Source organism: Dipodomys merriami, unplaced genomic scaffold (assembly GCF_024711535.1).
Source record: "Dipodomys merriami isolate MVZ:Mamm:240054 unplaced genomic scaffold, mDipMer1.0.p SCAF_900, whole genome shotgun sequence".
Taxonomy (NCBI): Eukaryota; Metazoa; Chordata; class Mammalia; order Rodentia; family Heteromyidae; genus Dipodomys; species Dipodomys merriami.
In genome coordinates, this window is record NW_027206514.1 from 264,814 (window position 1) to 289,655 (window position 24,842).

General features: G+C 54.9%; 1 protein-coding gene across 3 annotated transcripts in view; it reads left to right on the forward strand.

Moving 5' to 3' along the window:
- The first annotated feature begins 362 nt into the window (after positions 1–362).
- Positions 363–24,842, forward strand: part of LOC138821252 (ubiquitin carboxyl-terminal hydrolase 2) — a 29,497-nt gene continuing 5,017 nt past the window's right edge. The window contains exons 1-3 of one of the 3 annotated variants that reach the window (XM_070013385.1): positions 363–563; positions 9,272–10,107; positions 24,074–24,124. In XM_070013385.1, the coding sequence (XP_069869486.1) occupies positions 9,313–10,107; positions 24,074–24,124 (846 nt within the window). In that variant the 5' untranslated portion in view covers positions 363–563; positions 9,272–9,312. Of the gene's footprint in view, positions 564–2,762; positions 2,829–9,271; positions 10,108–20,535; positions 20,901–24,073; positions 24,125–24,842 lie in introns of those variants that run through there. The other 2 variants (XM_070013386.1, XM_070013387.1) reach the window with 2 other exon arrangements.

Consider the following 24,842-nt stretch of genomic DNA (forward strand, 5'->3'; position numbering starts at 1 on the left):
CGGGGCGCCCTTCACCTTGAGGAAAAAGAGGCTGAGGAGCAGAAGCGCCCCAAAATCTGAAAGTCGGTGCGATGCGCCCCGGGACGCACGTCCCGGGCCTTCTAGAAGCCTGAGCCCGCCTCGGTCTCCGTCCCTGCCAGCGGCCCGGGCCGGTCACCCGCCCCGCGGCTGCTTTCCCCGCCCCACCCATTCCACACCGGCGTGCATTCCCTCCACGTGGTTCTCTGTGTATATCGGTTGCCGGGGAGACCCGTGTCGGGCGGGGCTCAGGTGACGTCACAATCGGAACAAGCCAATCGCGTGTCAGTGATGCGAGACGCGGGGCGTGGTTCTGCGGGTCCGGGCGCAATGAGGCGGCTGCCCGCTGGGTGGCGCCGATTTCCCGGGAAGGTCCTTCCTGGGCCCCCGGCGGAGGCGGGGGAGAGGCGGGCAGGAGCGGAGCGAGGCCCGGGAGCCCTCTGCGTCAGCTGCTGCTCGCTGCGCCGCGCCAGGACCCGCCAGGACTCACCCGCAGCTCCATGCTTGTGCCCGGTTCGACTCGTCCATCCTCCGAGAAGAGGCAGGTACGGTGCCACCACCTGTCGGAGGTCTGGCGAGCGGGGAGGGGGCGGGGGCGGGGAGGGCCGGGCTGTGCACGCGGGGGTCGGGCCGGCTCCGAAAGTGAAGTGTCAGCCGCGGTCTGGGCAGGATGGGCGCCGGGAATATAGGGCGAGGGCCGGCAGCGCGGGGGAGCTCCAGCTGTGGGCGCCAGTGTGCGAGGGGGGCTGCCAGCTGCCAGCCCGGGGTGCCAGGAAGAGCCATCTGTGTGCGGATCGCTGTGTTCCCAGGAGCTGCCGCTCGGGCGGCCCCGGGTCGCGGTGCCCTGTGCGGTCCGCGGCCGGGAGGACGATGGCTGGCCCGCCCCCTCCCCACGCGTGCAGGGGGCTCCCTTCGCCTCTGCCCGGGGGGTCGGGGTGTGGGGGTCCTGTCTCTGGCGAGTTTGCCGAAGGGGGAAGGGGGCTTAGGGAGAAGACAGCAGTTAAGCGGAAGGAGAGATTTTTCCACCAATCCCGAATCAGAAAGAGGCAACTTTGAAATTCTCACCAATCCTACAGCGAAAGTAGATGTGGGTGCTCCAGGCAAGAGCCACTTGCCATGGGAAACCCTGCCCCCCCCCAACCCTGGCTCGTCCCCTGACTGGAGAGCCAGTGGGTGCGCCAGAGTTGGGGCATCCCTGACTCTTTGGATGCTTCAATGCAACGCCGGACAGGAATGAGGACTGGAATGAGGGCGTCCTCAAGTGCATCACCAGGTCCAGGCTGAGTCAGCCGTCTGTGCTGAGACAGGGTGGAGGCACCAGCCTGGGTCCTCCTAGTCCTCAGGGAGAGCCATCGAGCAACAGGAAGATCATCCTGGGAGCAGACAGGTGCACAGAGGCTAGAGAGGCCGAGAACCCTGCTCCTTCCTCTAGTGGCCCTGCCAAGCCCAGCCCTCCACCAGGGAATCCTGAGCCCTCCAACAGGTAGAGTGGAACTACCCCCCCCCCCAGGGGCCAGGCATGCCGCTGGTCTCCTGGGGGAAGCTACTTTCACCATATTTTTCTAGGTAAAGGGGAAAAGTAGCCCAAAAGGACTTGGCCTGTCTTGCCTTAGTGGGCCAGATATAGAGGAAGATGACAAATTATAACTGCTCTTCTCCCTTTTGGAACACGAGTAGTTCAAAAACCCACGGGGATGTAGGGTGGCATTCAGACAGGGCACTCCTTGAGGGTGTAGCCTGAAGCCCTTTTCCTCTAGAAAGGGTTGCCTGATACTACCAATTCTGCTTCTAGTACAAATAAGTATTCAATAGGATTGCCATTTGTTGAACTCTTATTCCATATATTATTTCATCCTCAAAACTATAAAGTATTATTATATATTAATATTATATTGTTATTATAGTTATATTTTTATTTCCCTGATTGACAGTTGAAATAACTAAGGTTCAGCCAGTATAAGTGACTTGCTTATTGCCTGAGATCTAATAGAAAAAGAGCTAGAATTAGGACTAGACCTGAATTCAGTCCATTATGAGAAAGTAGTGAACAAGGGCATCAGTGGTTTACACCTGTAATCTTAATTACTGGAGAGGCTGAGATCTGAGAATCATGGTTCAAAGTCAGCCTGGGCAAGAAAGTCCATGAAACTCTTATCTCCAAATAATCACAGAAAAGCCTGGAAGTAACAATGTGGTTCAGATGGTAGAATGCTAGCTTTGAGCAAAAGAGCTCAGGGTCAGTGGACTGGCAGAAAAAGAAAGAAAAGAGAAGGAAGGGAGGGAGGGAGGGAAGGAGAGAGGGAGGGAGGGAGGGAGGGAGGGAGGGAGGGAGGGAGGGAAGGCGGGCAGTGAGCTAAAACCTGGGTGCTGGTCCCAACTTTCTATGAGCCCTGAAATTAGGTCTGCTCTATCACAAAATGCCAAGGGCTGGATTTACTCTAACTCCAAAGAATCCATCTTCTCCGTATTCTGCTCTGGAGTTCCATGCCAGCCCTCTGCCCTCTTTCAGTCCTGTTTCCAGTTGGACTCTCTACTGTTCTGCTTCAAAATGTTGGTTCCCAAGAGCCCTGGTAGCTCTCCTTGGCAGACTTCAGCCAGCAGAGAGTGGGCCTGCCACTGCCCCTTTAAGTCTCCCAGGGCTTGGAATGCAAGTGAGTGGCCATCTCTGCGAGGTCAGATAAGATACTAAATATATCGGAGCAGTAACCTGAGCTCCGGATTACCCAGCCCGAGTCAGTTTCTGGGCTCCACTGCTGTCCCTGCCCTGCTGGGGAAGAAGCCCCCAGGTCCCCTCCGGTGCCCCCATACAGGTCAGTAGCTGCCCCTTTGGTATCTGAACTTCATGGGGTGGCTGTGGAGTGGACAGACATGAGCAAGGCTGGGGGGCATGTGGGAGGCCACCTGCTGGGCCTGGGGAGTGCTGTCTGAAGCTCCTCCAGAGGTGGGGGCAGAGGAACACCCCAGGGGAGAGAGAGGGAGATAGCACTGTCCCCAGGAAAGTGCCTGGGCAGAGTGGCTGGAGAGGAGAATCAAGGGGCACAAGTACTTCTGGAGGTCCATTTCTTTTGCCTTTTTCTTAGACCTGGAGAGATGCCCACCCACTTCTCCACCAGTCAGGATGCCTGCCTTCCTCTCCATTCTTTTTTTTTTTTTTTTTGGTCAGTCACGGGGCTTGAACTCTGGGCTTGGGCACTGTCCCTGCGCTCTTCAGCTCAAGGCTAGTGCTCTACCACTTGAGCCACAGCACCACTTCCGGTTTTCTGGTTGTTAATTGGAGATAAGAGTCTCATGAACTTTCCTGCCCGGGCTGGCTTTGAACCGTGGTCCTCAGATCTCAGCCTCCTGAGTAGCTAGGATTACAGGTGTCAGCCACTGACACCCGGCTTCCATTCTGTCTTACTTCCTCCCCCTCCCACCCCGCCACATGGACACACACACACACACACACACACACACACACACACACACACAACATGCTGGTGCCTACTAGGAATGAGCGAGACAGACACCAATTCCTTCTAATGCCCCCTAACAAGGAAGACAAGCCGATCGTGTACTAAGCTGGTGCTACTGGGACTTAGCCCCTCACAGAGAGTGACAGGTCAGGGAGGGGGCTCCGGGGACCAGAGCAAAGGCTAAGTGTGCCCCACCCCCACCTTCACCCCCATTCTGTATGCCTGCCAGTGTTGGGTGTTTGTGCCCAGACAGTGTAGTGGGGATGGGCGCAGTTAGAAGGAAGGGTCAGAGAGTGGAGGCTCAGGGAGCCAGGGCCCCTCTGTCTCCCCTGCCCCCTGGGTCAGCACATTCTGATGTGGTGAACAAGCAGCTTTGGGAAGCTCTGAAGTCACCACTGTGGTGGTTCCCAAGCACCTGTTGAGACTGACTCCCCACTCACCTGCCCAGAGCAGCTGGGTAGGAGGGACTTCACCCTGACTGGGTGTGCCCACAGCCCAGCTCGTGGTCCTTAAGCACAGAAAGCTGAGTAGATCTGGGCAGGGAGGTGAGGGAAGGTGGCTGGGATGTAGGGCTCCCCCCTCCCCCATCCCAGGGCCAGGAGTGCCTGGGATTCTTGGGGAGCAAGTCCCTCCCCTGGCCGGGCAGGTTAGGGAGCCCTTCACGTGAGCCACAGGAAATGACAGTGGTTGATGACAGTGGCTGACGCAAGGAGCTAGACTGCCCCCCAGGGGACAGGGCTCCTTTTGGCCCCTGACTCACCCAGTGTCGGACCTGGGGAAGTGGGGGGGGCTGATCTACAGCCAGAAAAGGAGGCTGGGGCCCAAGCCCCTGAGTATAGAGGCAGAGGCCAGTGCCAGGGGACACGGGGTTGGCACAGCCTATGAAACGGAGGCCTCCCAGAGCCCGGTGAGGCTGATCTGCGTTGTCGTCGGCTCAGGTTGCACCTGGCTTCCCTTTCATTCATCTGCAATGGAAAATCCAGAGGGCCCATCCTGCAGGAATGTGTGCTCCCAGGAACTCCCCGATCCCATGGGTCCTTGACCCCCGCCCCCTGCCTACCCTACTGGGCCCCAGCCTCAGAGGGGTCCAGGAAAGCATGGAGTGGGAGGCTTGGCTTCAGAGTGACTTCAGAGTGGACAGTGTGCAGGTCCCCTCCCTAAATCCCAGACTTAGGGAGGTCTACGTCACTCTCAAGAGCCTCTTCTTATCTGCCGGCGGGCATCAGAAGAGCACCCATGGCTGAGAGTTCAGAGCTACTGGGAAACTTAAGTGAGTTAATATACTGTGTCCCAAGTCTTAGTGTACTTTTGTTGTTGTCAGTTGTAGGCTTTGAACTCAGGGCCTGGGAGCTGACCCTGAGCTCTTTCAAAACTAACACCCTAACACTTTGAGCCACAGCTGCACTTCCAGTTCTCTGGTGGTTATTTGGAGATAAGAGTCTCACGGACTTCCTGCCCAGGCTGGCTTTGAACCTAGATCCTCAGATCTCAGCCTCCTGAGTAGCTAGGATGACAGGTGTGAGCCACTAGTGCCTGGCCTTAGTGCACTTTTAAGCTCTGTACTCTGTGTGAGTGTGTGTGTGTGTGTGTGTGTGTGTGTGTGTGTGTGTGTGTGTGTGTTATACTGGAATTAGTAGTAGTACTAGTAATACTCTACTACTTGAGCCATACCACCAGTCCTAACTAATGTCACCAGCCTTTAATACCATAAGAAATATGAACCTTAAACACTTCATTTGAGGCCAGAAATATTTTTTAACTTACTTTGAAAGTTTTACTATTAGCCAGATGTGGTTGCGAATAGTTGTTCATACCTATAATCCTAACCCTGGGCAGGCTAAGGTACAAGGATCAACTTTTTAAGACCAGCCTGGTCTATATAGCAAGACTCTGTTTCAAAACCCCTCATCCATAATAGCCACTATTTAAGCTTTGGAGTTTGTTTTGTTGTTTTGTTAGTTTTTATTTTGTTTTGTGTTTTTAACTCGGGGCCTAGGGGCTATCCTAGGCACTCTACCCACTTGAGCTACAGTTCCACTTCTGGCTTTTCTTTGTGGGGGTGGAGGGGGTTAATTGTAAATAGAAATCTCATGGACTTTCCTGCCTAGGCTGGCTTCAACAGTTAACCCTCAGATCTCAACCTTCTGATGCCCTAGGTTTATAAGTATGAGCTGCCCAGCACCTAGGTTCTATTTTGTTGTTAGTGGTGGTGGTGGTGGTGGTCCTGGGGCTTGAACTCTGGGCCTGAGCACTGTCCCTCAGCTCTTCAGCTCAAGGCTAGCACCCTACTACTTGAGCTACAGTGCCATTTCTGGTTTTCTTGTGGTTTATTGGAGATGAGTTTCACAGACTTTCTTGCCCAGGCTGGCTTTGAACTGCGATCCTCAGATCTCAGCCTCCTGAGTAGCTAGGATTACAGGCATGAGCCATCGGCACCCGGCCTGGCTTCTATTTTAAGTTCCTTGTACATTTACTTTTTTAATTGTAGAAACTTTTTTTTTTTATTAAAAAGCAGTTTCCTCTTTCATTGGGATGTTCATAAGTTTGAGGCACTTCATTATCTGAGAGACGTCCAGTGCTCAGTTCTTCCTGGATGCTGAGCCCACAGCGCCCAACAGACGCAGGATGTATGGATGGCCCTGAACACTAGAGTCTGGCTGCTGAGATGGAATCAGCCACTAGACCCGCTTGGAGTCTGGTCCATAGGTGTGCAGCACCTGCTGGCCAGGTGCTGGCTGCTTGTCTCAGGTGTCCTGACAGGAAGCTGAGTGCCTCTGTGTGGAGGAATGCTGGCATCCGCCCAGGAGGGGAAACCAAGCAGAGGGATGGGGAATCTAGGAGAGAAGGGAAGAGCGGGCACCTGCGCAAAGGCGGCATGAAGGGAGAGCAGGGGCAGGGACTGTGCAAGGTGGCGGGCACCTGGGAGGCACCGCCTGGAGCCACAGGCCTGGACTTGCCAGCTCTGGGCAAACAGTGAAAGGAACCAGCAGCAAGGGCCCCACGCCGGGCAGGGAGGGGTAGGGGGAATCCCAGCCAATCGGCTGGCCTCCCACTGCCCCATGAAAGAGCCATTCAGTCCCGGCCGTTCCTGTGGCAACAGGGAGACTCCGCAGCCATGTGAGGGCCTGGCCTGTCCCTGTCTTGCGCAGCCAGGGCCCCAGCTCCAACTCCTGCCTGTGGGACATTCTGCGACCTCCAGGGTCAGCCAGGTAACAAGGGGTGCCAAGCCCAAGCCGCCGTCTTACCTGGGAGGTGGCAAGACTTCACTGGAGGGGAGAGATGTTGGCAAGGCCTCAGCCCCAGCAGGGCCCCTCTCCCCACAGACGGGAACTGTTCGGGGCTCAGCAGCAGCTTCCAGGGGCTGTTAGTGATGGAGTCACTCCTAGGGCTGGGGGAAGGGTGGGGGAGGAGGCTGGCAGTTGCCTGCCAGATTGGAGCAAAGAGGAGGGCCAGGATTGGGGCGTCCTGGGGTGATTCTGGGAGCCAGGAGATGTGGCTCCACGTCTAGCCCCCAACCCTTCCAGGGTTGAATGTCTGCACTTGCTGCGCCTTGTTTGCCCCCAGAGTCTCTTGCGTCAACTGCGGGGCCAAGAGAGGTCATGGGCTTGGGCAACTGCCACCAGAATACCAATTCCCTGGAGTGGAGGAGGGGAGGAATGGGGGGGCGGAGCCATGAGCTCATACCCTGGGTTGGCCATGTATCTGATTGGCTGTTAGTTGTCCCAGAGCCCGGCTCCTGAGACTTGGAGTCTCTTTGACTTTGCATTATTGATGGAGTTCTCCAAAGTGAAACAGAGCAGGACTCGTCCCCTGCCCCCACCCCGGAGCCTCTGTCGTTTCTGTCACCCAGTTACCTCTTCCCAGAGCAGAGGGAAAGTTATGTCGGCTGTGGCAACCGGCAGGCCACAAAGTTAGTGTGCTCTGGGCCAGGCAAGAAGAGGGCAGACTGTAAGATGGACAAGCCTTTCTGATGCCCGCCTGCACTGAAACCGGCTGAGGGTCTCTGGCAGAGTTGAGGAATGCCTTGCTGGGGCCTACGTGGAAGTCGAGACCTGCTCATCTCCCACCCCGGCACCTTTCCCAAGCCTTATGTGGCTTGGGTTTCCCCAGCTTTCTGCCAGGTTCTCAGCACTTGAGGCTTGGCACCGGCTCCTCTCTGCCCAATGGGCTAGGCTGTTGGCCCTGGGTAGGCTGCCGGCTGTCCCAATGTCTGCCCACCGCCGGCTTATCTCACTGGGGGCAGTGAAGGCAGCCTGGCGCCTGGGCTGAGGTCAAGCTGGCCTGGCCAACCCTGCCATTATTATAGACTGGGAAGGGAGGAGCCAGGCTGCCCGGCGGGGACTGACCAGGAGATAATAACCAGTCATTGTTAAGTGTTTTCACGTGTTATGTCACTTATTCCTCACAACCACCGTGGGAGATGGGAATCGGGATGATAATTATTAGACTCGTTTACAGGGAAGGACACTGGAGCTCAGAGAAGTTAAATAACTGATGCAAAATTGCCCAGCTAGTCTCCCACAAGTCAAAATCAAGGCTTAGTGGGAAGATCGCTGGGCCAGATTCTGAAAGACTTGGATTCCAGTCTTGGCTCTGCAACCTTGGGCAAACCCCAGTCATTTTCCCCATCAGTACAGCATGGTCCTTTAGGGCCCTCCAAGCTCTACGTTCAGAGATTTCTGCATTTCTTCACCAGACCCTCCCCAACTAAAACGGACTTGTGGGGAGAAGGGCTGGCAGTGCCAACTGCAGTGTGGGATTTTGACCTCTAGGGGGCATGCTTTGCACAAGCTAAGTATCACCAGGCGGTAATTTGGCATCTCTATTGGGAGGGGACCTCTCCGGGGGAGCCACCAGCCCTAGCGCCACTTAAAACAGGAGGCTAAGCTTGCTGAAGAGGATAGTTCTAACAGGGGCCTGAAGCATCATGTCCAGAGATTGGAGACTGGAGACAGGTCCAGCCCCATTTCCCCATCACCTCCCCTACTCACCCAACCCTGTCACTTCCCCTCTGAGCCTTCTTTTCTTCATGAGGGATGGGACTCCATGATCTTTAGGACATTCTAGGAGACTGTGATGCCATAAACTCCTGCTCTTCACACAAGTCAGAGGGCGGGAAGGTGGCAGGGAGGAGGGTAGAGCACCTGCCTGGCAAACGAGGCTGAGTTCAAATCCCACATATACATAAATGAAGACAGGAAGCTGAATAGCATATGAAATACCCAGCACCCTCGGGCCAAAGGGCAGGAACAGTGAGACCCCCAACTTCAGAGTTTCTGCAGAAGCTAAGGATGGGAGCCAATGACAGTTGGCCCAAAGAAAGAGTGAGAAGGGGCGGGAAGGTGGCTCAGTGGTAGAGCGCTTGCCTTGTAAGCATGAGGCCCTGGGTTCGATTCCTCAGCACCACATAAACAGAAAAAGCCAGAAGTGGCGCTGTGGCTCAAGTGGTAGAGCTAGCCTTGAGCTGAAGAGCTGAGGGACAGCACCCAGACCCAGAGTTCAGGCCCCATGATCGGCAAAAAAAAAAGAAAGAAAGAAAGAGTGAGAAGCTAGCAGGGTTGGGCAGCCCCTGCTTGTAAATTTGGGTCTTTGAGAAGAAGACTTGTGCCCAGGACAGGCGGCTGCTGCTATTACACTAATGCACGAAAGCCCACGCACATACCCACATCCATCCATGCGTTTCTTGGCAGCCTTTGAAGACACGGGCTGGTCGGGTCCCTGTTGAGCCCTACCTGCGCAGCCCCGTGGGGACCCCCACCCAGCAGGGCCCTTTGACAACTGCTCTTCTTGTCTTTCAGCCCATGAGGCTCCCAGTTCCCACTGAGTACCGCCCTGAAGGATGTCCCAGCTCTCCTCCACCCTGAAGCGCTACACAGATTCAACCCGCTACACAGATGCCCCTTTTGCCAAATCGGGCTATGGTACCTACTCCCCCTCCTCCTACGGGGCCAACCTGGCCACCTCCTTCCTGGAGAAGGAGAAACTTGGTTTCAAGCAGGGTACCCCAAGCAGCTTCCTCCCCCGGCCACGCACCTATGGCCCCTCCTCCATCCTGGACTATGATCGAGGCCGCCCCTTGCTAAGACCTGACATCATTGGAAGTAGTAAGCGGGCGGAGAGCCAGACCCGGGGCTCTGAGCGGCCTTCAGGCAGTGGACTCAGTGGGGGCAGCGGATTCCCTTATGGAGTGACCAGCAACTCCCTTAGCTACCTGCCCATGAATGCCCGTGACCAAGGAGTAACTCTGAACCAGAAGAAATCCAACAGCCAATCCGACCTGGCCCGGGATTTCTCCAGCCTTCGGACCTCAGATAGCTACCGGACTTCTGATGGCTACCGGATAGACCCTGCAAACCTGGGTCGCAGCCCCATGCTCGCCCGCACGCGCAAGGAGCTCTGTGCGCTGCAGGGCCTCTACCAGGCGGCCAGCCGCTCGGAGTACCTGGTGGATTACCTGGAGAACTACGGTCACAAGAGCAGCTCGCCACAGGTGCTCACACAGGCCTCTCCCTCACGAGTCCCTGAAGTCCTCAGCCCCACCTACCGACCCAGTGGCCGCTACACACTGTGGGAGAAGAGCAAGAGCCAGACGCCTGGGCCCAGCCGCTCCTGCTCTCCAGGGCGAGACACCATGGTGAGTTTATCCTTGGGGATGTATGTGGTGATGGGCCAGGGAGACAGCCATCTATGTAGAAGAGCCAGGTTGGGAGCAGGACTGACCACGGCTGCTACCCAAGGGGAGGGGTCCCATGGCCCCCCAGGACCTGGGAATTCTGGGGTGCAGAGTCTGTGGAACGCTTGACTACCGCCACATATGCTGTTATTCTTACTGTGCCACCCAAAATGCCAGGGTTTCTGCAGACTCCAGACCGCCAGTGCTCCCTGTGGGCAGAGGGGCCTCCCAGCTCTGGCTGTCTTTCCCTCTGTCCAGGCTTCCCACCTGGGCAGAAGACATCAGGGGAGGCAGGACGTGCCTCTAATTGACACTGTCAAGCTCAGGCCAAGGGATCTGGACATCAAGATTTACCTGTCTTTAGGGCTTCCCATTCGCCCAGCCTTGTCTGGGCTGGTATAGGAAAGAAACTGTGCAGGAAACTGACCAAGGATCTAATCTCTGTACATGCCTCTCGGGGGCACCAGTTGCCTTCTGAATTTTTTTTTTTTTTAGTTGGTTGTAGGGCTTGAATTCAGGGCCTGGGCCTGGGTACTGCCCCTGAGCTTTTTCACTCAAGGCTAGTTCTGTACTTTGAGCCACAGTGCCACTTCTGGTTTTCTGGTGATTCATTGGCGATAAGAGTCTCACAGACTTTCCTGCCTGGGCTGGCTTCAAACCATGATCCTCAGGTCTCAGCCTCCTGAGTAGCTAGGATTCCAGGTGTGAGCCACCAACACACCATATCTTCTGCCTTTTTTTGTAGTTATTAATGTGCCCATTAGGTGGCAAGCTCCCAGAGGTTGAGAAAGATCTTATCTCTAGATCCCTCACCACGTGCCCTGGCAGTGCCCAGCTCAGCTGACCTGCTGATTGCCTGGATGGACAGGTGGATGGATGGATGGTCAGGCAGATGGACAGGTGGACATTTAAGCATGTGGACCAGGGGGGTTGGGTGCTGTGTGTTATCTATTTTCTTAAAGCCCCCCTTTCCCCCCCCCATACACACACACTGTAGAACATAGACCTTCTGTGACCAAGGGGAGCTGGGCCATAGCAAGCAATTTTGCTCAAAAGGGCTTGTCCAGACAGAGTGGGGAGGGGTTGTGGACTTGGGCAGGCTTTTGGACTGTAGCCTGTACAGTGCATATATCATAACTAAGAGCTTGAAAGGACAGCTTTGCTAACATTACTTAGGGAGGGCAACTAGGAAGTGCTATGCTATGGGGGACACAAGAGCTGTGTCTCTCAGGACATTCAGATGAGACAAGGCACAGCTGGCTAGCCTGGCGAGCTAGTAGAAGGGGAGAACGTGTCCACACAGCTGGCCTGGGAGGGAAGGCTGCGGGAGCACCGCAGGCTGTGCTTGAGTGGAACAGGAGTCACTCAGACATGCTGGGTATTCTTCATCCAGGGAGTGATCAAAAGCAGCTCCCAAAGAGTGGAGCTGTGGCTCAAGTGGTAGAGCACCAGCCTTGAGCAGAAAAAGCTAAGGGGACAATGCAGAGGCCTTGAGTTCAAGCCCCAGTGCTGGCACTAGGGGAAAAAAAAAAAGCAGCTCCCAATGGGGGGACTCCTTTCCCCTTCTCAGAAGAGAAGGGTTCTTTCTGGTGAACTTCTCTGAGTGGGGTCTGCAGACCACCCACCTCAGAATTACCTGTTGAGCTTAGTTCCCTGGGATCCACTGAGCCAAATCCAATCAGGAGGGGGGGGTCTCAAAATCTGTTCTTGCCACAGTTCTTTGGGAGATAGCTCAGCATGCTGAGGCTGACCGCATCCCCACCCACCCTTCATCTCCTATGGCAAGACTCCCCTAGGAATGAGTCTCATTCTTCCCATCCACACCCCAAACCTCTCTGGGGGTCTTCTGCCCTCCACCTCTTCCCCGGGGGCCACCTAGCCCCACCTCCACCCCAGGGCCAAGGAGAGGGGAACTTAGAGACAAGGCCTCAGAAGGGTGACACATCGTTCTGGGGCAAACACAGCCACCCAAACACCCCTCCCTCCAGCCCAGAAGCAGGTGAGACTGTCCGGGTTCCTTCAGTGCCTGAGCTCAGTCCTAGGGCAGTGGCCTAAGACCATTTCTTGACTTTGCTACTCCTGTGCTCACTTCTAGAAGTGACAGTGGAGAGCAACCCATGTTGGTCATGGGGCTCGAACTCAGGGACTGGGCACTGTCCCTGAGCAATTTTGCTCAAGGGTAGCACTCTACCACCTTGAGCCACAGTGCCACTTCTGGTTTTTGAGTGGTATATTGGAGATCAGTCTCACAGGGACTTTTATGCCTGGGCTGGCTTTGAACCATGATCCTCAGATCTCGGCCTGAATAGCTAGGGTTACAGGTATGAGCCACGGGCACCCAGCACTACCTACCACTTCTTTTTCAAACCAGGCCCAGTTTCCATTCAGATCTCCATTTGAGGGCCTTGTATTCCCATTCACTCACTTACAAGTGAAATCCTAGCTTTCCTGAGGCATTAACTTCCAAATCTGTTTTCTCTTCTGTAACTTGAAGATGCTCAGAGTTCCAGCTTCATAGATGGTTGGGAAAGAGCCTGACATGTGCTTGCTGCTGCTCCTTGCGCCTTGCAATGCTACGGGAGACGTAGGAGTCACGATCCCTGCCCTCGTGCCTTCACGGTTCACTTGGGGAAATGTGCTCTTAAATAATTCCAGTAGGAGGTGGCTATGGGTGTTAATAAGTGCCTGCAGTGGTCAGAAAGGCAGAGGTCACCTGAGGCTGCGGCAGGCTGCCTGGACCTCTGGGAGAGATGGTTTGCCTCATTCACTTTGGACACCTGTCAGCTGAACTTTGTTTCCTCATCTATAAAAGGGTACGGTCACACCTGCCCTGCCACCTCATGGCATGCCATTAGACCTAAAGCAAACAATGAATGTGGATATGTTAACCAGTAAAAGACACTGCAGAAGAGTTTGTTTCAACTTAAAAGGAAAACGATGGGGATGTAGCTCAGAGACAGAGCACTCATGTGAGGTTCTGGGTTCAATGCAAAAATAAACTTAAAAGGGTACAGAAAGGGCATTGAATGGGGAGGGCCTGTCCTGCAGGAGGGACAGGAGAATGTGTGTCCTGTAGCCCAGGGCTCTCAGGGTGACTGACTTGCAGTTGACTTTCATAAAGAAAGACACAGGGGGGGCTGGGAAGTTGGCTCAGTGGTAGAGCGCTTGCCTTGCATGCCTGAGGCCCTGGGTTCGATTCCTCAGCACCACATAAGCAAAAAGAAAAAAGCCGGAAGTGGCGCTGTGGCTCAAGTGGTAGAGCACTGGCCTTGAGCTGAAGAGCTGAGGGACAGTGCTCAGGCCCAGAGTTCAGGCCCCACAACCGGACCAAAAAAAAAAAAAAAGAAAGACACAGGGCTGGGAATGTGGCTTAGTGGTAGAGTGCTTGCCTAGCATGCATGAAGCCCTGGGTTCGATTCCTCAGTAGTACCACATACACAGAAAAAGCCAGAAGTGGTACTGTGGCTCAAAAGAAGCTCGGGGACAGTGCTCAGGCCCTGAGTTCAAGTCCCAGGACACACACACACACACACACACACACACACACACACACACACACACACACACACACACACACACACACACACACACACACACACACACACAAGATGCAGGCCCTCACCAGGGCAGAAGGGTTCCACCAGATCACATGTACTTGGAATATCACAGTGAGCACAAGTCAAGGACTAATTGGAGGTGGGGGATGAATTTGGAACACCCCTCTTTCACACCAACAAAATGCCAATCGGATGCCAGTCGGTGGGGGTGCAGCAGGGGGAAATGCCTTCACTGCCTCCCCTGGTGGGGATTCCAAGCCAGCCCAGGTGGCTTGGCCCTGTCGACAGCCAGAAGCCAGAGTACCAACCAGCCGCGCCCCTCCTCCCCCGCCCCACCTCTCCCGTACCCGGGGCCTATGGAAGGACAAGCTGTTCCCACTGAGCCCTGCCAGGGTTCTGCTTTAACCCCTACAATCCTTCCTAATCCTCCTCTGCTCCACCCCTCCAGCTGCTCCCTGGCCAGCCCTGGCACGCTGCCCGCTGGCCTGAGCCCTGCACTCGCGCTGGCCCCGCCCAGACCTTCCCCTTCTCTCCCAGGCCCCTCCCAAGCACCGATAGCGGGATGGGCAGGCACCTGCTCCTCTCACAGAGCTAGCTAGTCACCCAGGCTCCGAGGCTCCATGCCTGGCCCAGCCTCTTCTCCCACACGCTGCCTCTCTCACACCCTTGCCCTCTGCTTGGGGACCTGTTTCTGGAAGCAATCAAACTTGAGTCCCTGGGTCCTGTTTGTCACTAGGGCTGCTGACTCATCTTCTGAAGCCTTGGGTTCCAGCTGTTCAGTGACAGGGAGATTATATAAACTCAAGTCATGTGACTTTCCTCTTGGGGGGGACTTTGAACTTGAAAGCTGCCCTGCAGAGAACAAGTGGAGGATGGCAGGAGCTGCCCTGAGCTTCCGATGAGACGCTGACCTTCCTCTTCCATCCCTTGCCTGTCTCGCGTCTGGCTCAGCCGCACTGGACTGCGTGTCTGTTGTCTTCTCACTCAGCCGCACTGGGGCCTGTCCTCGCCCATTCCCACTCCCGGCCAGCCAGGACCAGGGCAGCCATGGGGGTATGTGATTATAGTTAGCAAGATGCTGCTGGTGAGGATGCACTTGCTGTGGGCTGTGACCTGCCTGGTGGCTTTGGCACAGTCCCTAGCCAAGCTGTGTTTCTCAATTAGTGCCCAGCACCCTCCATTCTCCCTGCCCCTCCCCTCCACCCCCACTCCAGGACGACTCCGTGAGTTAATGTGGCGCTTGGTGGGGCTTAGCAATGCAGAAGTTAATCCGAGCCTGGCTAAACGTTCCCTGCCCCTAGGGAAGCCGTCCCCCTGACCACCAGCTTCGGAGATGAACATCATGTTCAGAGCTAGAGCTGCCCACGTGGCTCCCTGTCCCCTCTTACCTCAATGCGTGCGTAAAACCTGCATCCCAGACAGAGGTGGAAGCAGGAGAAAGAAGTGTGTGGGCTTCTGGAATCTGGCTGGTTCAGGCCAGATTGCCTGGGGCTTGGAGGAGTTTAGAGTTTTTCCAAGTCATACCAGGAAGCAGGGCTTCCTACAGCTGGTGGGGTCAGCTGACCTCCCCATGGCAACTATGGAAGGGGCCTCTACCCTGTTGTCTGCGGCCAGTCAAGCCACCAGTCTATCCATTTGCTGTGACGATGGCAGGCACATGCAGGGGGCCAGCCCACTGACCTCGAGTCATCTGCCTGAGCCCAAGCAATGTCATCAAGCCCTGGATGAAGTTGCCACTCAGATCTGGGAGAAGCAGGACATTCTCGGGTCCTGCCCGAAGAGGACCAGACTTGGCTTTAATGTATACTTCATGCCATGCCAGAAAGGATTTGAGGAGAAGACACTGACATATGCTTCAGAGCACAACTCTGAGAAATAGCAGTGTGGGGCTAGGAATGAGCTCCAGATAGTTGAAGCACAGAAAATCTCAGAGCCTGACTAAGCTAGATTTGGGTTCCAAAGACACTCCTGTTTGCACATAGCCCACTTGGAGAAATGGATCTTGGGAGAAAGGATCTTATAGAGACTTACTTGGCTACTAAGGAAGTAAGCCACATTGGAAATGGACCTGTGGCTCACATGGTGTAGAACACCAGCCTTGAGTGAAAAAGTTAAGGGACAGAGTCTCAGTCCTAAATTCAAGTCTAAGTACTGACGAAGGAAGGAAGGAAGGAAGGAAGGAAGGAAGGAAGGAAGGAAGGAAGGAAGGAAGGAAGGAAGGAAGGAAGGAAGGAAGGGAAAGAAAGAAAGAAAGAAAGACAGAAGAAAGAAAAGGAAACCTATGTCCTACAGCAGTCAGACATTGTGGACAAGACTGGACCTTGTGTGAATCTTTTCCCCACACCCCAGGCTTCTTAAAGTACTTATGTCAGAGCTTTCTCCATCTAACCTTCCAACTCTGAGACAATACCCCCCCACCCCGCAACCTCCTACATCCAGGAAGGAGGGAGAGCACGCTGGTAAAGTACCAAGGTATTCTGGGTTATGAGTATCATGTCTCTGGGTCATAGGGATATAGACCAAATGTTACAGTGGCTGAGCATCTCTTGGGCACTGTCCCCACCCACAGCACACTGGCTTAGCATGCAAAACCAGACCCACACCCTGCCCTCAGAGGCTCAGTGGGACTTTTCAGAATTACAGGCAGAGTCTGACCAGGCCCTCTTAAGACCTCACTAAGAGAACCCACAAAGGCTGGGCACCAGTGGCTCATGCCTGTAAGGCTAGCTACTCATGAGGCTGAGATCTGAAGGATCCAGGTTCAGGCCAGCTCAGTCAAGACAGCCCGAGGGACTCTGGTCTCCAATGAACCACCAGAAAACCAGAAGTTGAGCTATGGCGCAGAGTGGTAGAGTGTTAGCCTTGAGTGAAAAAAGATCAGGGACAGTGCCCAGGCCCTGAGTTCAAGCTCTACAATCTTCCAAAAAAGAGAGAACCCACAACTTTGTCCGGGAAAAGCCTTTGGTGTATTGGTACAACCAAGACAAGCCATATACCATCTGTTGATAAAAGTTTTCCAAACACTTATGAAACAGAGATAAAGATGATAAGTTAACAGTTAACAGTGTTGAAATGCAACTCCAGTAGACTGAGTACATGCAGTCATGGGGTGTTTAGAAATGGGTAGAGTTAATGGGAAAGGCCTCATGAAAGACCTGAGGTTGGTGTCTTTGTTGGTTCGTTTGTTGTGCTGGGAATCAAAATCAGGGCCTTACACACTCTAGGCAAGTGCTCTATCAAGAGCTACATGTGTACTAAGACCCAAATTTTGAATCTTTTTTTTTTTTTTTTTTGTCCATCATGGGGCTTGAACTCTGGGCCTGGGCACTGTGTCCTTGCGTTCTTCAGCTTAAGGCGAGCACTCTAACATTTGAGCCACAATACCACTTCCAGATTTCTGGTGGTTTATTGGAGATAAGAGTCTCACAGACTTTCCTGCCTGGTCTGGCTTTGAACCTCGATCCTCAGATCTCAGCTTCCTGAGTAGCTAGGATTACAAGCGTGAGCCACCAGCGCCCGGCTGAATCAATTTTTTAAATAAGTATTGACAGAGAAGGAAGGGCATCCCAGAATTTCTTAGGGTTTAGGTCTGGGTTCAAAGCTCTATATTTTTATTCGTTTTATGGTTCTGGTAGGTTATTTTGACCTCTGAGCATAAAGTCCCTCATCTGTAAAATAGAGGTAATAGATACTAGTTCATGATATAATTATGGCAACTGGATATATTTCTTTATATCTATATAGTATATCTACATATATATGTATGTCTATATACCTATATAGATATTTATATCTATGTATCTATATTTTATATATTTATACAGATATATACATTTATATAGAGATTTATATATAGCTATATAGCTAAATATATATTTGTATATATTTATGCCTAGCTAAGTATAGCTATATATATATATATAGCTATACTTAGTATATATATATATATATATATATATATATACTTAGAGATAAGTATCTGTTGAAAAAGAACTTGTTTAATCACTGGCAGTGGATTTGCTCTGGTTTAGTTTGAGACTTGTTTTTTGCTGTTTTGTTTTGTTTTGTTGGTTGTGGGGCTTGAACTCTGGGCTTGGGCACTATCCCTGTGTTCTTCAGCTCAAGGCAAGTGCTCTACCGCATGAGCCACAAGGCCACTTCCTTTCCTGCCTGGGCTGGCTTTAACCATGATCCTCAAATCTTAACCTCCTGAGTAGCTAGGATTACAGGCTTGAACCAATGGCACCCAGAGGGTTTTTTTTTATACAAGGTCTCACTGTGTAACCCAAGCTGTCTTGGATCGCCTCCTGCCTCAGTTTCCCAAATGCTGGGATTCTCAGCTACAGTTTTATTTTTAATCAGAAGAGCAGGTCAGACAGTGGCATAAGTCAAGGAGATGTGAGGATGGTGACAATAGAAGGTAGTTATGGGAAAACGGTCTTACTCTTAGACTGCATGTAAGATGCCCTAGTAGTTTCAGATCAAGAAAGATGCTTAGCCGGGCACTGATGGCTCACGCCTGTAATCCTAGCTACTCAGGAGGCTGAGATCTGAGGATTGCAGCTCAAAGCCAGCCTGGGCAGGAAAGTCAGTGAGACTTTTAGCTCCAATTACCCACCAGAAAACCAGAAGTAGCACTGTGGTAGAGCTCAATGTGGTAGAGCACTAGCCATGAATGAAGAAGCTCAGGGACAGTGCCCAGGCCCTGAGTTCAAGCCCCAGGACTGGCAAATAGATAAATAAAATAAAAAGACAGAGACCAGGAAGATCATAGTTTGAGGGTAGCCTGGGCACAAAGTTAGCAAGACCCCATCCCAAGCAGAAAGGTACGTGTAAGAAGATATTGGTGGCTCATACCTGTAATCCTAGCTGTTCAAGAAGCTGGATTCTGAGGATTGAGATCTGAGCCAGCCTGAGGGGGAAAGCCTGAGTGACTCATCTCAAACTAACTACCACAAAACGGGAAGCGAAACTGTGGCTCAAGTGGTAGAGTGCCAGCCTTGAACAAAGAAACTAAGGGACAGTGCCCAAGCCCAGAGTTCAAACCTCCATACAGCGAGGGAGAGAGAGAGAGAGAGAGAGAGAGAGAGAGAGAGAGCTATGTGTGGTGGCATGCGCCCATCATCCCAGCTATTAAGCAGAATGATAGTTCAGGCCAACTCAAGCTGGGAGGGGGTGATGCAAGGTCCCACATGAAAAAGTAACTAAAGCTAAAAGAACTAGACCACCAGTAGATCTACAAGATTACCAGACTAGCAGGGACAAAACCCCAGCACGGACAAAAAAAAAATATCAGTGATGCACTAGAGCAGCTTAGATAAAAGAACTGCTCGTTTGAGGCCAGCCTGTATTACATAGTGAGATCCTGTCTCAGAAAAACAGAGGGAGGAGGTGTTAGGAGGAAGAGGGGTGGCTGGGAGGGGGTAGGGGCCTGGGGATATGGTTCATATGATAGTGTCTACCTAGAAATAGAAAGCAGGAGGCCCTGAGTTCAAAGAATAATCATCAAGGGGCAAGGGCAAGATACAGGGTGGAGTTGTGAGCACTGTAGCAGAGTGCCGTAGCCCTGGGAGCGATGTGGCTGCAAAGCAGGAAGTTTCTTTTAAAAATAAAAATACAAACGTTACTGCCCTGGTTCCAGGCTTCGGGCCTGGAGTCGGATGATGCCCCTAGCATAACCTGACCTCAAGAATCGCCAGACACAGGTGGGGGATGCCTCCCCTGGGGTGAGGGGGGAACCATTTGGTCCCTGCCAAAGCAACCTCAGGCAGGACTGGACACCCAGAAAACCTAGGAGCCGCATAAACGTGCAGTGTTATAAATGCCCAGACGGCCCTTGACGGGGCGCGGGAGGGGGGGACGCAGGCCCTGCCCCCTCCCGCCGCGCCAGTCCGTGCGGCCGTGGTCGTGTGCGCGGGGCGCGTGTGCGCTGCGGGGATGAGCACGCCGGGAGGAACAGAAGGAGCCCGCAGATGAGTAACGGCACACGCTGCCGCCTCGCCGAGTATTTTTAAACGCTAAAAATACGAGCTAAAAATAGCCTGCCACGCTTCCCAACCAGAAACTTTCTCCCCGCAGATGGCTCCGCGCGCAACGCGGGGAGGGGGGGCGGGGCGTGGGAAAGAGCCCCCCGCCCCGGCCCGGCCGCCCCCCGGGCCGCCCCGTCCCCCGCCCCGCGGGGACCCGGCAGCATCCTCCCCACCCCCCCCCCCCCGCGCCACCTCGGAGGGGCCGGGTTGAGCAATTCCCAGGGACCAGAAAAAAGTTCTTTCCTGGAGCCCCGAAGGCCAAGGACCTATCGCACCTCCGTTTTGATAGTGGGCCCGACTAGGCCCGCGGGGCGGACCTCCATCGGGGACCACTGGCCCCCCCCCCGCGGACAGTGAGCATGCGCGCCGGCCAGAGGGTCGGGGGTCCCCCGGAAAGAAGACATTGGATCCCCAAGGGTTCAGCCTCACCCACCCCGCGATGAGGAGCGGCCCTCTCCTGGCTGATGCCAGCCTTGAAGGAGGCCTGCTCTGCGGACCCCCGAGATACTGCGGGGTCCCCCCAAAAGAGAATCCCACACCGAGGCCGGCCCCGGACTGCGGGCCCCGGCCTGGGCCCTCCTGCCACCCTCTGGGGCGGGGCAGAGCTCCGAGGGGACGAGCAGACCCGGGGCGCCCGGGAACGGCCACCGGGTAGGACGCACGGGGCAGCGGGCTGGCGGCCTCGCTCAGGTCCGCGTGCGGCCGCCCGGGGGCGGGGCGGGGGCGGGGCTTGGCGCCAGGCCACGCCCCTGCGCTGACGTCGCGCGGCTCCAGACGCCCGCGAGGCTGCCCGTCGTTCGGAGCGCGAGAGCCGGGCTGGGGCGGTTGGACGCGCGCCGTGGGGAGGTTGAGGCGGACGAGGGTGCGATCGGCCCCGCAGTAACGGTTACGGCCGCGGACGGTGTCCGGTGGCGGCCTCGCCGGCCTCGGTGTCCGGGCTGTGGCACGGCGCGGGGACGTCCTTGCGCCCCCTTCGGCCAAGCGTTGAGCGTGGGGCCGAGCCCCCTGCCCGCCCCCCAGCATGCGCACCTCGTACACCGTGACCCTGCCCGAGGAGCCCCCCGCCGCCCCCTTCCCCGCCCTCGCCAAGGAGCTCCGGCCGCGCTCCCCCCTCTCCCCGTCCCTGCTGCTGTCCACCTTCGTGGGGCTTCTGCTCAACAAAGCCAAGGTACGCGGGCTGTCTTCCCGGGGTCCCCTCCCCACGCCGAGGGTCTGGGGTCCTGCCTCCTCCGGGGTGCCCCGGCGAGGGACGACCCCCCCGCCCTGCTCGGGGTCTCCGGGCAGGAACGTCCCACACGCCCTCCCCCGTGGCCGCAGGCGTGCTCCGCCCCCTCCCCGGCTCGGTGTCCCCCGGCCCGGGCCCCGCTCAGCCCCCCGCTCCGCATCCCGGGCACCAGGTGGCTCTCGGGCACCCATCGGGACAGGTGCGGGCAAAGTGTAACCTTGACCGGGCTGGCGCGCGCAGCCCGCGGCCCCCGAGGGTCACCCTTCCAAGGCCAGACCCCCGCCGGGGAGGGCTGCCCCGGGGGTCGGGGGCGCCTCCCCTCAGGTCTCCAAAGGGGTCTCTTCCCACGGGTCGATGCCGGGGGCCCTTTGACCCTGTGAAGGGCAGAGGAGTTGCAGACAGGTGAGGGAGGGTGGCTTTCCTTCGGTCCCCTGCCCTCGGCAGCTGCGCCCGGTGGATGGGGACCGGGGGTCGGGGGGGGGGTCCTCCCGGGAAGCAGCTCAGCTCCCAGAGTGATGGCCAGGCCGAAGCTGGCCGCTGTCCCCTTGGGAAGGGAGCAGGGACCCGCGTTTGACAGGTCTTATGTAACAGGCACCAGTTCCCGTTGGCAGTGCGCGCCCTGCCCCGTGCCAGGGCCACACTACGCTCCTTGGCTGCAGCCAGGACACATGGCTGACCCTCGTGGTGCCGGTGAATCGGGCAGGAAAGGCCTGGACCGGGGTCTGTAGCCATGGCCACCTCAGATGGCCTTGTGCTTGCAGTCCCATCCCCAGATGCCACCTCCGCAGTTAACCAGGGACGGCTCTTTGAAAGGTGGCAGCTGCCCTCTAGAACCCTGCTTGGTTCTTAGACGGCTGTAGTTTTGCCGTGGCCAAGGGTTAGGAAGTGCCAGATTCAAACTTTGTCAACTCTTTGCACCTGAGTCACAGTCCAGCAGCTGGGGTCATTTCCTTCTGCTTTCCAGTGAGCGATTGGCTGCGCCCGCCTGGGTCCCACCTCCTCCAGTTCTAGCCTGGCTCTCTCCCTGCCAGCTCGGAGGTAGAATTGTTTGCCCTGTAAGAAAGGTCACTCCTGGGACATTTTGTTCCTCTCTGGAATGGAAAGTGCTGACTTTCCCTGGAGCTCCTGATTTCCTATTCATGGCAGAAGACTATCTGGCTGAGCAAGCTAGCTCTCCCCTCTCCCCTCTCCCCTCTCTCCCACCCCCACTTCTGTAAATCCCCTGTTTTCTTCATAGAGCCCGCAGAAAAGAGTATGTTGTTTTGAGCTCAGGAAAATGTAGACAAAAACATAACTCTCGACCTAAAAAAAAACACTGAAATTGACAGGAGGTCGCAATCCTCCCCTTCTCCCCACCCCTAGACCAGTAGAAGGTGTAAAGTAGCCCCAGGAAAGAGCCTGGGGAAGAGGGGGCCCTTCTTGATCCCTACACTGCTGGGTCCGAGTGAATCCAGGTGCGCCTCTGCAGACAGATGAACCCCATCTCCCCATCCCCGCCCCCACTGGCACTGAGGCCTTAGCTCAGGGTCCGCTTTGGTGGGCATGGTCACCCGTGATGGAATACTTTACATCTACAGTCTGTTCAGACAGATGTAGGCTGAGGAACAGGGGGTAAGAACCAATAAAGCACTGCCAAAAATAGGTGTAAGTGGGCATTCTGTGTGGGCACGCTTTAACTGTTGGTTCCAAATGGGCAGCATGGAGATTTCTGCAGCATTTTTTGTTGGACCATGGCGAAGTCTTTTACGGGTTCACCAGAGATAAATTCCCTGGGAATTCTCTCTGTGGTGGTCCTCTCACTGGACCTATTGGGGTTTAGACCGTAGGGTAAGATTCACATTGTGTTGGGTGTTGGGGGACCCTACACTGCTCGCTCTAGCAGGCTCCTACAGCGGGCTTTCTGTCCAGCAGCAGGTGTAAACCAGGTCTCTTTTCTGGGTATGTTTCCTACTCCTACCTGTTAGTGCTGGACCTGACAACTGGCCAGGGAAGGGATCCTGTTACCATGGGATGGGCAAAGCAGTGGTTGAGAAAAGCCCTCCTTCGGCCTGCTCCTCCCCCCTCCCCCCCCCCCCCCCAGCTGACAATCTCCTGGGCTTTGAGCTGACAGCCTATGGAGGCTGTCAGCACACGGCATGAGTAATTTTAGCTGAGTTATTTCAGGCTCCTGTTCTGATCAGGGTTGAGCTGGCCCCACGCATGCCCCAGCCAGTGTTGCTCCAGAGTTGCCTGCACCCAAATCTCCTTCCTGAGAACACGGGGTGGCAGATTCATCTACCAAACTGTTTCTTTAACCCTTGCTTTTCTGACTCCTGGGAGTGATCAGTATTAGCCAAAAGGCCTTACCTCAGAACAGTGCTCAGAGCCCAGATCTAGTATCTGTTCTCTCTCCAGCCCCCTCTCAGCCGCCACACCATGCAGAGCGGCGGTGGCACCTCAGCCAGGTGCTTCGGCTTGGTGCAATCTGCCCTCGCAGGGATTCCCAGCCAGTGGCTGGTCAGGATGTTGAAACCTGAGCCAGGCAGGGAGGATTCTCTCAGCTCTTAATCAGCCGCTGGAGCTGAGGTCAGCTGGAAGGAATTCCACCTGTCTCTGGCAGTTCAGAACAGCAGGCAAGCTTGAGTTTTTCCCGGCAGAAGATGGAAACTGAATCAGGGTGTGTGATCATTTAACTTTTCATAAGCTCCTTGAGGTGCCTATTATTATAGCTGCCTTATATGTTGAACTTGTACTAAAAATATAGGTCATTTGAGATAATGTCTGGATTTGGGACTTGAAATTTTCTGTAGCTTGGAGTCAAATATGTACCCAGATATTACCATTCCTCGTGTCTAGTTCTAATCTCCGGTATTCACTGTAGCAGAGAATGAAGAGTAACAAAGACGTAAGGGGAAATACATGGTCAATACAAGAAAACAAAGCCCTGAAGAGTATTTGGGGCCGAGTTGAAATACAAAGCAGTTCTCAGTTCTCTTTCTTCCCTGGTACAAAGACTGGGTAGAAGAGAGAGTATGGCTGTCCCCTGCCCATGGCCCCGGTCGCAGAATGTTACATGAGAGAGTCTAGCCAGGCCAGCCTCTGCCGTATGCTTACCTGCCACCTATTCTTGCTTTCAGAATTCTAAGAGTGCCCAGGGTCTGGCTGGTCTTCGAAACCTTGGGAACACGGTAAGTTCTTCTCACTCCTTTCCTGAGCCCATCCCCCACACCCCTGACTGAAGGATCTAACCAGTCTCCCACCTCCAGCTGACTTCTGACCCTCTAGGGCAGTTAGTACCTGTCCCTCCCGGCTGGTGCTTCACAGAATTGCTGGGCTCTGCCTCACCCATCCCCCAACAGGAAGTACTGCTAAAAGGAGGTTGGCCGTATAACTCCCAGCATGCTCATCTCCTGGATCCTCCTCCTCCAGGATTCGCATCACTTCCCACCCCCTCTGTCCACCCTTTTGCACACCTCTGTAGTAAATAACCAGTTACATCACCTGGCCCCATCGTAGAGATTGGCCTCATGTCACACTTAGGAAAAGAGGAACCTGAGGCTGTGAAGAGGGTTCATGAGAGGAACTGCAGTAGATGAACTGGAAATGGGAGCCTTTGGTCCTCACTAAAGGAAATGTCGGGGGGCGGGGTTGTGTGCATCTCCCCTATGGTGTTAGTCAGCTTTCCACCCCTATAACAAATAGATGAGGTAAATTACCTTCTAAGAAGAATCAGCACACTTGATTCCGCTTCGGAGGTTTCAAGTCCCTCATCCATTGTAGTGAGGTAGTTCATTGTGGCAGAAGTTCATGGGAGAGTGATAAAGGGAGGGACTGGGGCTCCAGGAACCCCTTCAAGGGCACATTCTCTCAGTACCTAGAGGCCTCCCATCAGGCTCCACCTCCTAA